The sequence below is a fragment of the Arachis duranensis genome, chromosome 8, assembly GCF_000817695.3.
Source record: "Arachis duranensis cultivar V14167 chromosome 8, aradu.V14167.gnm2.J7QH, whole genome shotgun sequence".
NCBI classification, from domain to species: Eukaryota; Viridiplantae; Streptophyta; class Magnoliopsida; order Fabales; family Fabaceae; genus Arachis; species Arachis duranensis.
In genome coordinates, this window is record NC_029779.3 from 24,242,836 (window position 1) to 24,254,509 (window position 11,674).

The following is an 11,674-nucleotide window of genomic DNA, read 5'->3' on the forward strand; positions in this document are numbered from 1 at the left end:
TACATGCAATTATACGTTTCAATCATCAACCAACGACCCTGCAACCAAAAGGAATCAACACCATCAACGAAAAAAAGGTAATATAGTGGTTTATTGATTACATGATGAGAAAACTAATCCTAGAACTTGTTCAGAGCATGTCAAATTTTGGATCAGGTCTTTTAATTTCTATCTGACAATTTTTTGTTGGTTTAGTAGTTAGTTTATTAATCTGTTTAATTAAGTGTCAGGAATTTAAATTTAGTTTTATGCGTGCAATAACTCATTGGTTAATAACAAATCTCTAAATAAAGCTCAAATACGCAACAAATTAATTTTTGACTTGTCGAATTAGAAAATACCGTAAAAAAATAAATAAAAAATTAATATGTTACTTCTATGCATGGTTCTCTTATACATTCTTTTGCTTTAACTTTCATTTGATATTATAATGAAGTTAATGTAGAAGCTTAAAATCGTTACTTTCTCTTTAGTTAACTTCAAATTAGCGCATTAATAACCGGATTACTTTAATATACATGATTCCTTATGTTACACATGTCTGATAGAGGATATCTAACTTTAACCTATCTGTCTAATTGGCTAACCTATATTGCCTGTCCTTTAATTTCAACATAGTTAATTTTGGTGATTAAACAAAAACGAAAAAAGAAAAAGAAAAAAGACAAACCCAAATGAATTGGTTAGATCATGTCTAAGCCTATTTGATATTGAAAATTCACTCTACAGTTAAATTCAATTTGAATATGAATGCACTAAAAACAGTTGCTTTAGTTATATAATCTACGATATTATTTATATTTTTTTAAAATTAAAAGAATAGAAGTTTTCTAATTCTAATTCGTAACCTCTCTTGTATATATTTTGTAAAATTCTATTCTAAATTAGTTGGCTTAATTTATTAGCTAGTTCAAGAAAACAAATTAAAAATTCGGAAAACTAGAAATAAAATGTACGTTATATATCTATAAAAAAGGAAAGATAATTTATTAAATACTACATTAATTTTTTTAAAATCCATAAACATATACACTCATATACTAAAAACAGTTGCAACTTAGAAAAGTAATTAAAAATAACCTCATTTTTATCCATAAACATATACACTATCATAATGTCATTCACATGTTTGCTAGAGTGTCACACATATCTCTTTGCTGTTTTCAGAAAGGTTGATCAATAAAAATAAAAGAGAAAAAAACAAATAAGTTTTTGGCCTTTTGTTCAGAGATATTTAAATTTTTAAAAATTTAAAAATATATTTAAATTTTTTATTTTTTTAAATTTAAATATTAATTTATAAATCTAATTTATTTTATTTTAAAATTTTTTTTATATATGCATTCGTATATCGATTAGCTCAATATAACATAAGTTACATTTGATTTTTCTATACCTAAGTGAATAAAAAAGTCGGTGTATTTAAGTTTTAAAAAAATCAAATTTTCAAAAACTTAAATATAATGGGTCAAAAAATTAATAATCTATTTGTTTTTTTTTTCAAAATAAAATTATGTTATATACTTGCAATAGTTGCAAATGATTATTTTTAGATATTATCACATAACTGCTTGCTATTTACTCGCTCTATTGGTTTGGTATAAAATATTTGATTTCCAGTCCAAAAAGGTAAAAATATATATATATTTTATTATATTTAGGATGTAATTAGTTTACCATAAAAACATTTTTGTTGACTGGAAACCCTCGGAAAAAGTCTTTGTTGACTGGATTTAATTCTGTCTACCCCAAAACATTAGTTGCTCTTTTATGATAATTGAATGTATGATAAGTATATACGTAAAAAATTATTCAATAAATTAATCATTTATATAGAATATAATTTAAAATATATATTTATATATAAATATAAAATGATTAGTTGATCTTTTTAGACACGTAATATTTTTAATTGATATAATACAGAATTAACAAGCGAACCAACGTAGGTTTTATTATTTTTATGAATATCCAGTTATTAACTTACACGTCAAGATTTTTAAACCCAAACATAATCAAACTCATCCAAGTTCTTTAGTTTTAGGTTAAAAGTTATTTTGACGGTAACAATAATTTATCCTTATCGTTAATCGGTTAAAAGAATTAGGTAAGTCCAATGAATAATAGTTTAAATGCTATAGTCTTTCTATATTCAATTAAGAGATTACGAGTTCAAATTTTTTATCTTTAATAAAAAAAAATTAGGTGAGGAATATTAGGTGCAATTCACAGATTTGAGAACAAAATTGAAATACTTTTTGAATTTCGTCAACATGTTAGTATAGGTTTATACTTTATAGCCATGGAATAAAGAATAAAGGTCGTATTTAATTTGTTCCACGTTATAATATAAGGTTGTATTTGAAATGGAAAGAAATAGAAAGGAAAGGATAAAGGCTAAAGACAAAAATTAAATTAAATATTTGTATTATATTTGATATAAAATATATTGAAGTAAATTATATTTTAATGTTATGATTGGTTTAAAATAAATATAGAGATTAATAGGTAAATTTAAAATTTAAAAAAAATAAATAAGAGTATTTTTAGAAAAAAATATTATTAAAATTTTAATTTTTATCTTTAGAAATTTGAATTTGTATTTTTATTTTTTAGAAATATTAAAATAGCGTTTAGAAAAGAGACAGAGATTGAGGAGAGATAGAGACACTAAGATAGAAATCGAAATAAATCTATTGTATTTGTGTGTTTGTTATAAAGTATAAGACATAGGTCGAAATAAAATGAAACTCTAACTTAATTTGCACAAAAAATAAAAATAAAATTAATTAATTAAAATAGGATATTTTGGATATAAAATGTTATTGAAGTTTCAATCTATATTTTTAAAGTCACCAAAACAAAATTTGTTTTTAAAAATTTCAGTATCTTGTGTTTCTATTTTTTTGAAAGTACTGAAGTATTAAAATCTTAATACCAAATTCTAAACCAACAAACATGATACTAAATCTCAATACTTTAATTTCTATTTCAATACCTCAAAATAAATGCTACCTAAAAAAACTAAAATTTTATATCGCAGTAATAAAATTTTAGTTCTAATGTTTAATCACTATACTCAATATTCAGTTCCAATTCTTCATCTAAGTCCCTCTAATATTTTTTTTTTCCAGATAGCCGACACAGCATTACCTTGATCCGAACACCAATGTTACCTTGCACATGCACCCATTTGCAAATTGGCTATGTCACAGAGAGAAAGTTAAACCATAATCGTTATACAACATTATAAATATGGAACCAAACTTCTTTATCAATGAATATAACAATTTAGGCGAATGTGATAAAAATAGAATCATATTTGAGACCCCGTCACTCAGGTTCTCCTTTTGTCCCTCTTTGTATTCGGCTTTAAAACTTCTCTTCAGGTTTTGGCTTTTCAAGTGCCCCCACACATTTTATGTGTTTGTTTGTGAAAGCAAATAAAACCATGGCAATAAGAGGAGTGGGTCAGGTCCCTCATATTATGTTGTGTGAATGAGATGAATCCCTGAAGGAATTGCATGTGTGTTTATATGCATTTGTCAGACACTGACAGCTCTTTGCTTCTCAATCATGCAATGCACATTATTACACCTTCTTCACTCCTTCATTCACCCATCCCTTTCTTCTATCAAAACTCTCCCCCAATTCCATGGAAAAAAGAGTACCATTCAAGGGTTTATAATATTGACATTATCCTAACTTTTAAAAAGGCATTTCACTTTCACCAATCCTAAATTTAATGTAAGTTTAATTTTGACATATTGATAGTATAAAATTTCATATAATTGTATAATTATAATTATTTTTTTAAATGATTAATGACTATTTATAATGTAAAATATAGTTATTTTTGTTAATGTGACATTATGTAATTAAATACATATATAAAATGATTTTACACTATACATCAAAATTAAATTCAATTTTATATTGCTTATTTTCTTTTTGAGAAAGAAAAAAACAATTTTGACAATGTTTAAGTAAAAGAAATATTTTATCTAAATAATATAGTAGCATAGTGTTTTGGGCTTTTTTGCAAGCTTACTTTTGTTAGGTTAAATTTTACTTATTTAAGACTATTGTTATTGGAATACAAAACCATATATGATTGTTTATAGAATTTGCATTTGATGCAAGAAGTTCTAAGATTAATTGATTATTAAAAGTCTAGTCCTTGTGTTTTGGGTCATGATTGGTGGGTTATCCTTCCTTCTCAAGTCCTTAGCTTAGCTGTACCCACCACTCACTTAACTTGTCTTATTTGGTGATATTATTATCATTATTGCGAGCATGAAATATATTTTATTATTTTTTACTTTGACTAAAAAAAAATGTATTCCAAAAAGAGTTATATTTTTTAATTCTAATAGACTATTGATTATCTATGTAAAATTTTTTCATACTGATGAAAATAAAATTCTTTCAAAGATAAAAAATACGACAAATGTTAATTAATTGATTATATTAAGTAACGAGATTGTATTCTATTTTGTATATATTCTACCTAAACTGGATTTTTGAAATCTGAAAATAAATTCCAAATATTTAATCCATTTTGCGGAGAAAAATATTATATCTGAAATTCTGGTACAAACGAGAGAGAGTCTTGTGCTTCTGCCACCAAAATCTGTGCTTGCAGAACGAAAAAAGCTTGCTTTCCGCCGTTTGAAGCGACCCATTTGAGACGAATAACTGATGCATATTGAAGCTGCTTCACACAGCAATGGCGAATCTGGTTCCCGGCGTCCTTCTCAAGCTCCTTCAGCATATGAACACAGATGTCAAAGTCGCCGGCGAGCACCGCTCCTCACTGCTTCAGGTGGTCAGCATCGTGCCGGCGCTGGCCGGCGGAGAACTCTTCCCCAACCAGGGGTTCTACCTTAAAGTCTCCGATTCGTCGCATGCTACCTACGTGTCGCTACCTGATGAACACGACGATCTCATCCTGAGCGACAAGATTCAGTTAGGGCAGTTCGTGTTCGTTGATCGGTTGGAAAATGCTTCACCGGTTCCCATTCTTCGTGGCGTGAGACCTGTCCCTGGTAGATACCCTTGTGTTGGAACCCCTCAAGACATTGTTGCCACTCACCAACTCGGTTTTCTTGATAGCAATGACAAGAACAAGGACAAAGACAAAGACAAGAACAGTGTTTCTTCTGTTTCTACCATTGACTTTGAGAGATCCAAGTCTCCGAGGAAAATTCCTGTGAAGGATAAGGATAAGGATAAGGAGAAGGAGAAGAAGAGTAAGGAGAAAGAGAGATCAAATGTTGGTGCTGGTGGTGGTTTTGATAGGAGTTATAGGTCTTTGTCTCAAACAACTAAGCCACCACCATTAAAGGTTGATGTGAAGAGGGAATCTTTGTCTAGATTGAGGTCTTTGAATTCGAGGTCGATTCCTTCCTCGCCTAGCAGCTGCTATTCATTGCCAAGCTCCTTTGAGAAGTTTGCCAATGGAGTGAAGCAGCACCAGCAGGCGAAGGCGAAGAAGGTGGGAGCGGTGGAGGCAGGGAAGAAGGCCGCCCCTGTTGTAAAGAAGGAGTCTTTGGTGGTGAATCCAATAAGGAATTTGGTGCAAGGGATTGGATTGGGGGCGAAAGCGCTGCGCAAGAGCTGGGAAGGGACTATGGAGGTTAAGACAAAAGAGTCTTCGCCCAAACCCCGGCCTGCAAAGTTTGATCCCAAGTCGGATGCTCGAAGTTCAGTTAGTGTGAGTTACAATCTAGAATCTGCACTTTCTGAAAATGTTTGAATGAATTGAATCATATGCTCTATGCTTTTTTTGATTTGATAATTTGCTTATGGGTAATTTACATTGTTAATCCAGCAATTTTGATGTTATCCTTTCATTTTGTGGTGTGGCAGACTCCTAGGAGAAGTACTTCGAGTGACAAGTTGCCGTCTAAAGTGGAGAGCAGGATCCAAGCTCCGGCGAAGCCATCTAAGGAAGAACATAAGAGTCAAGTGTCTGTGAAGAAGGCCAGTGCCAATGGAACTGTTGAGGAGCAAGACAAATCAAGTAGGCTAAGAACTTCCAACGGAAAGAAGGCAGCTGATATTTCTAGCAGTGGATTGCCAGGAAACCTGGTTAGAGTTCCTGTAAATAGTAGAAGAGTGACGGATGCAAGTGTTCAGTGGTCGTCGCTCCCATCATCTATTTCAAAGCTTGGAAGGGTATATTGACTTCAAACTCATAGCCTTTTGCATTTGACTAGTTGACAATTGTGTTGAAAAATGAAAGGAGCTTATTCTTTGTTAAAATTTATGGCAGGAAGTAATGAAGCACAGAGATGCAGCGCAGATGGCAGCAACTGAGGCTATGCAAGAGGCTGCTGCTGCAGATAGTTTGCTGCAATGCCTAAGGTATGAATGTTGAATTGTTCTGAACTGCTGAAATGATTTAGATCAGGTATTTAGTGACATGGTCAAGATTGCGGACTTCACACACCTGAAATTGCAATTTGTATTTGTATTTGAGTCCAAGATACTCTACTTATATATTGTTCTTTTGTGAAGGAGAGCACCTCTAGAATATACGCTAAACAACGCCTTTTGCTAACTTCGGTAAAATGTAAATCAGTGTCGTTCCAGAAAAGTAAAGATAGTTTTCAGAGAAATCTGTTTTCTGTCAGTTCTGTAATAATTCATACAAGCTTTGGACAATGCTGATAAGATTGAATATGAAACAGTTGGATAATTGAAATTGTATATTGAGGCAAAGTGAACAATGTAACATTTTGAAATCACAAGTAAATAAAGCGAACAATCTCTACTATAGTTGTTGGATATATCTAGACTAAAAGTGAAGAACTATGCGAATGTTTGTAATTCATGTTAAACTGTTAATTAGAATGTGAATTGTGGTTTGGTTTGAAATTTGGAAGCATAATTTTGATAGAATATAATTGAATTGTGGTTTGGTTTGGTCTATATTTCACTTCAGTACAGAATATAGTTGACTTTAACCCGTGTATTCTGCTAAATGTACAGCATGATTTCTGGTACGGCCATAAATAAAATTAAACCATTTTGATTGGCATTTATGTTGGAATCTGATAATGCAATGCAACCTGCTATGTTGTCGCTGACACTTTTTCCCGATGTTTGTTTTTTGCAGTATGTATGTGGAGCTAACTAATTCTTCTAAGGAACACAACCCACAACCAGCAGTAGAGCAGTTTTTAGTTCTTCATGCTAGCCTGAATAGCACCCGAACAATTGCTGAATCCTTATCTAAACCTGTTCTAGACTGTTCATCTCCTGATTATGAAAGGATCACAGCAGAAGAAGCACTAAAAGTGAAATCAGAGAGACAGAAACATGCTGCTTCATGGGTCCAGGCAGCCCTTGCAACCAACCTATCATCTTTCGCTGTTTTTGTGAAAGACCCTCAATCATCCAAGCTTCCAGCTTCAACTAATTCTCAAAATCAAAAAACTGTTTTAGGAAGTCAACACATGCTAATCCTACAAAATTCGAGCGAAGATGCTTCATCTAAAGCCCCTGTAAAGCATCGTCTAACAGCTAACTCGAAGCATACCTCACAAGGAACTACTCGCAGACCAGGTGATGGGTTAGCAACAGGGCAGAAGCAACCAGTCCAACCGCTCCCGGATTGGTTTAGAGGAAATGGCCTTGGTGAGGTGGTTAATTTGACTGAAATGCTGCTACAACAGTCCCGAGACTGGTTTTTGGGATTTGTTGAGAGGTTCTTGGACTCTGATGGGGATGCTATCCTGTCAGATAATGGCCAAATAGCAGGTATGCTCACTCAACTAAAGAGTGTAAATGATTGGTTAGATGAGATAGGGTCGAGCAAAGATGAGGAAGAAGCGATATCACCAGATACAATCGATCGACTGAGGAAGAAAATATACGAATATCTTCTTACACACGTTGAATCTGCCGCGGCTGCACTCAGTGGTGGATCACAATCATCGCCTCCGTTGCAAACAGCAGAGGCTAAAGCCAAAAGGTGAATGAGTACATAGTTTGGTATTTAAGGGTGCAATAGACTCCACTCTTTGTTTGTACATAAATCCTATATGGGGTTTGAGGTATAGATTGACTGCTAATTATTTGTTAGGGAAGGTAGCAAATGTGATTTGTGATTTTTTATTTCATTTTTTCCTCTGAATATAATTTATACGAAGTGAAACGTTGGAGGATATAGGCAGAGAGATAATCTTTCCTAATCACTTGCCTTCAATGTGTTCTTGTAAAACTAATTCCTGAATTCTTTTTGGCTCCATTTTCACCTCTATATCAAACTCACCCCTTAGATTCACAATAATATGGTTAGTTACCAAGGCTTGGAATCTTTTGTGAGACACACAAGTACACAACCATGCTCATGAAGTCAATGCAAGTAGTCTAATAGACTAATGTTCTGAAAACTTTGTAGTTTATCCAAATTGAAATTATGCCAAATCATGATAACAAGCATTTTGCAAACAAGTGCAAACATAGCAGAGTTGAGGAATAAGAGGAGAACTATGATTATGTCAAGTTGTGTGTGACATCTGCAACAGAATGATCATGTTTTGATCCATCACATAAAATTGGTGGGATCTTTGAAAAATAAGTGTATGTACAGTGTACTATATACAAAGGGCTGTGTAAATTGCAGAATGCTATCTTCATTGGCATCTTTCATGTTTGTGGAGTGTAGGACCCAAGCTGCAATTGCAATATGCTGGCCTATATATAGTGGATAAGAGACATAGTCCATAAATAAGAGTGGCTTGATTCGCATGATTGCTTTTGAATTATTAGATAGATTATATCACAGCTCAAAACTGTAACGAAACTTCCCCCACCCCACGTGTTCAGAATTCAGTTTTTCTTAACCAGCAGTAATATTTTCCATTTGCAATGCATGCATGTTTTGGCCTTTTCTGCCATCTTTTCATATGTGGCTTTGACCTTATCCTAAGCCTAAAAGGTACAAAAAGATTGACAACAATGTCAAATGAGTAGTAAACTAGCTTGGAATATGAACGCAATAGTTTTTTACTTTTTTTTTTCTTTTTTCAAAATTTTCTTTTTCTTTTTGTAATCTTTATTCATTAATTATTTTGTTATAAACTACATGACATAATTCATATCTACATCTCAACTATCATGGTCTTTTTGTCAAAATAGAGTAAACGAATAAATAACTCTCTTACTTTTTAGTTGGAAGATAAATAAATTATTAACTAATTAAAATACAAAAATGTCTCTTACTTTCTAAAATACCAAACATCTAAATTTATTCTTATATATTTTGGAGGAATTTAAATACCTCGTATTTTAAAAAGTCGAGACGTTTTTATATTTTTAATTGTCTTTTTCTCAAAATAATTTTTACATAAGTAGTCATTTATTTTTTGAAAAAAAAAGTTATTAAACAAAATTGTATTAGATTTGTTAAATAAGTTAGAAAAAAGAATAAATCAATTCCTAATTTTTTGATCCGTATATATTTAAGTTTTTAAAGATTTAAAAATATATTTAAGTTTTGGACTTCTTTAAAATTTGAACACATCGATCCGTGAGTCTAATTTGTCTCATTTTAAAAATTCTCTCACATATATATCTATATCAACTAGGTCAGTACAACGAAAATTATGTTTGATTTTTTTGTTGAGTCTAACATACCCAAATAAATATAAGAGATCGATATGTTCAAATTTTAAAAAAATCAAACTTAAATGTATTTTTAAATTTTTAATAACTTAAATATCTATAAATTAAAAGTTCAAAGTCCTATTTATTTTTTCTCAGTAAGTTATATAATTAGTATGGTTTTGACGTTGTCTATTTCTAGTCCTATGCATGTGAGGACTTAGAAGAATAGAAGACAATGGAAGCAAGATAAATTCAAGTTGATCTATGAATCTTATGTCAATTCCCATTTGATGGCTATCTAACTTAGGTATGGGGATTAAATGCTCTTCTTCTTTGACTTCCTTTCGGCACATAAAGCACTTGGTGGCCATTGACCACCCATCTAATGTCATTTTGGTAGCGTTTGGTGGAGAGACAGAGACAGAAAGATTGAGACTGAGAGACTGAGACTAAGAGACAGGGATTGAAACAAATCTCAGTATTCTGTTTGGTGCAAAATGGGAGACAGGAATTGAAACAAGAATGAAACTCTAATTTAATTTGCACAAAGGGTAAAATTGAAATTAATTAATTGAAATGAAAGTATTTTAGGTATAAAATGTTATTAAAGTTTCAGTCTCCATCTCTAAAAATTTCAGTCTCCTGTGTCCCTATTTTTTGGAGGTACTGAAATACTAAAATTTTGGAGACAGCGACAAAAATTTTAGTACCAGTCTCTAAACTAACAAACACAATACTGAATCTCAGTCTCTCAGTCTCTGTCTCAGTACCCGAAAACAAACGCTAATCAGTTTTTCTCCCACACCAACTCAATTAAGCTCATTAATACAGTTATTTGGTTTAAAACTTTAAATTGAAATTTTGAGAATAATAATAATAATAATAAGAAGCAGCAGCAGCATAGACTTATCACATATCCATTCAATTATTATAAATAAAGTGATAAGTAGTATCCCCTAATCTCTTTTTGTTCTTATTCTATATTATATACCTACAACTATATAATATATTTTTTTTAGTTATTTTTTTAAGTGGTCTTAACACATTAGGTATATAAAAGTCTCTTATGGGTTAAATCAATTATTTAAATAGTTAGAAATTTATTAAAAAAATAATTGTAAAAAAGACGTTTTGTTTTTCAAGCAAATGATGAATAACCAAAAATGATATTTATCCTTTTTAAAACTAAATTAAAATTGAAAATGAATATAATTTATATTTTGTAAAACAAATAAAAGAGGGAAAAAAAGGGGAGAAGTGGAGAACTTGGTAGAGAATATAAAAAGGGATGATTCTAGGGGCCATGCCATGCCATGCCATGCCATGATGGTGACAAAGGAAGATTGAGAGTATGTCCACGTGGAATACATTAACAATACTCATTCATGCCTTTGTGTGATGCATAAACAGGATTAAAATCTAAAATTCAAGTGGGTGTTGTAATTTTGTAGCCAATTTCACACCTCACAAAAAAGGTTATATATAAAAAACAGTTGAAATTGAAAATGAATAAACGAATGAATGCATGAAGAGGTGGAAGACAGTGTGGTGTGAAAAAGGAAGGAAACAGCAACTTGGTTTTCAACCAAACAAGAACAGTAGTAAACATAGATGCAGATGCTCTCAAGGGCTTCATCTGCCATGGCCACCTTCCCTCCCTCTAGGGTTCTTCTCTCTCTCTTTCTCTCTCTCTCTCTCTGTGATATGCCTATGCTGTGATTAGCTTGTCAAATTGAAAGTGGTAGCAGCATAATATTGATTCTATCCTTCAAATTTTCTCCTTTTGTTCTCGTGGAGCAAAAAAAATTTAATTTTTTGCCTCGCCTATGCTTCTTGTTCGCATATGAAGTTGTTCTGTTTTCTGACCGTACTCTCCGTGCCAGAAATTGTTTCACCCCATCATCTGAAATCATGGAAAGATTAGTTTTTTAATGTTTAAAGAGAGAGATCATTGATTCTATTCTTTTACTTGGAAGTAATATGAATAATTTGTGTGTTCATTTGTTTATTTGGTATTTGTATTTGTTTGTTTGTTGTTATAGCATATGACTATATG

General features: G+C 31.6%; 2 protein-coding genes across 2 annotated transcripts in view; both read left to right on the forward strand.

The window, feature by feature from the left end:
• The first annotated feature begins 4,527 nt into the window (after nucleotides 1–4,527).
• LOC107461448 (uncharacterized) lies at nucleotides 4,528–8,402 on the forward strand. Its single transcript, XM_016079939.3, has 4 exons — nucleotides 4,528–5,716; nucleotides 5,872–6,180; nucleotides 6,278–6,369; nucleotides 7,124–8,402. Exons 1-4 carry the CDS (start codon nucleotides 4,730–4,732, stop codon nucleotides 7,983–7,985), a joined length of 2,250 nt encoding a protein of 749 aa, XP_015935425.1. The 5' UTR covers nucleotides 4,528–4,729; the 3' UTR covers nucleotides 7,986–8,402.
• Nucleotides 8,403–11,109: 2,707 nt separating this feature from the next.
• The window catches only part of LOC107461449 (probable hydroxyacylglutathione hydrolase 2, chloroplastic), a 3,412-nt gene continuing 2,847 nt past the window's right edge, over nucleotides 11,110–11,674 (forward strand). Inside the window, exon 1 of the mRNA XM_016079940.3 lies at nucleotides 11,110–11,283. Coding sequence (XP_015935426.1) covers nucleotides 11,230–11,283 — 54 coding nt within the window. The 5' untranslated portion in view covers nucleotides 11,110–11,229. The remainder of the gene's footprint in view (nucleotides 11,284–11,674) is intronic.

What these genes read in the sequence shown, in the direction of transcription:
- LOC107461448 (XM_016079939.3), top strand. Translation starts at nt 4,730, where the DNA reads ATGGCGAATCTGGTTCCCGGCGTCCTTCTCAAGCTCCTTCAGCATATG. An exon ending in CTATTTCAAAGCTTGGAAGG is followed by an intron (nt 6,181 to 6,277) that starts GTATATTGACTT and finishes AATTTATGGCAG; the next exon opens with GAAGTAATGAAGCACAGAGA. An exon ending in AGTTTGCTGCAATGCCTAAG is followed by an intron (nt 6,370 to 7,123) that starts GTATGAATGTTG and finishes TGTTTTTTGCAG; the next exon opens with TATGTATGTGGAGCTAACTA.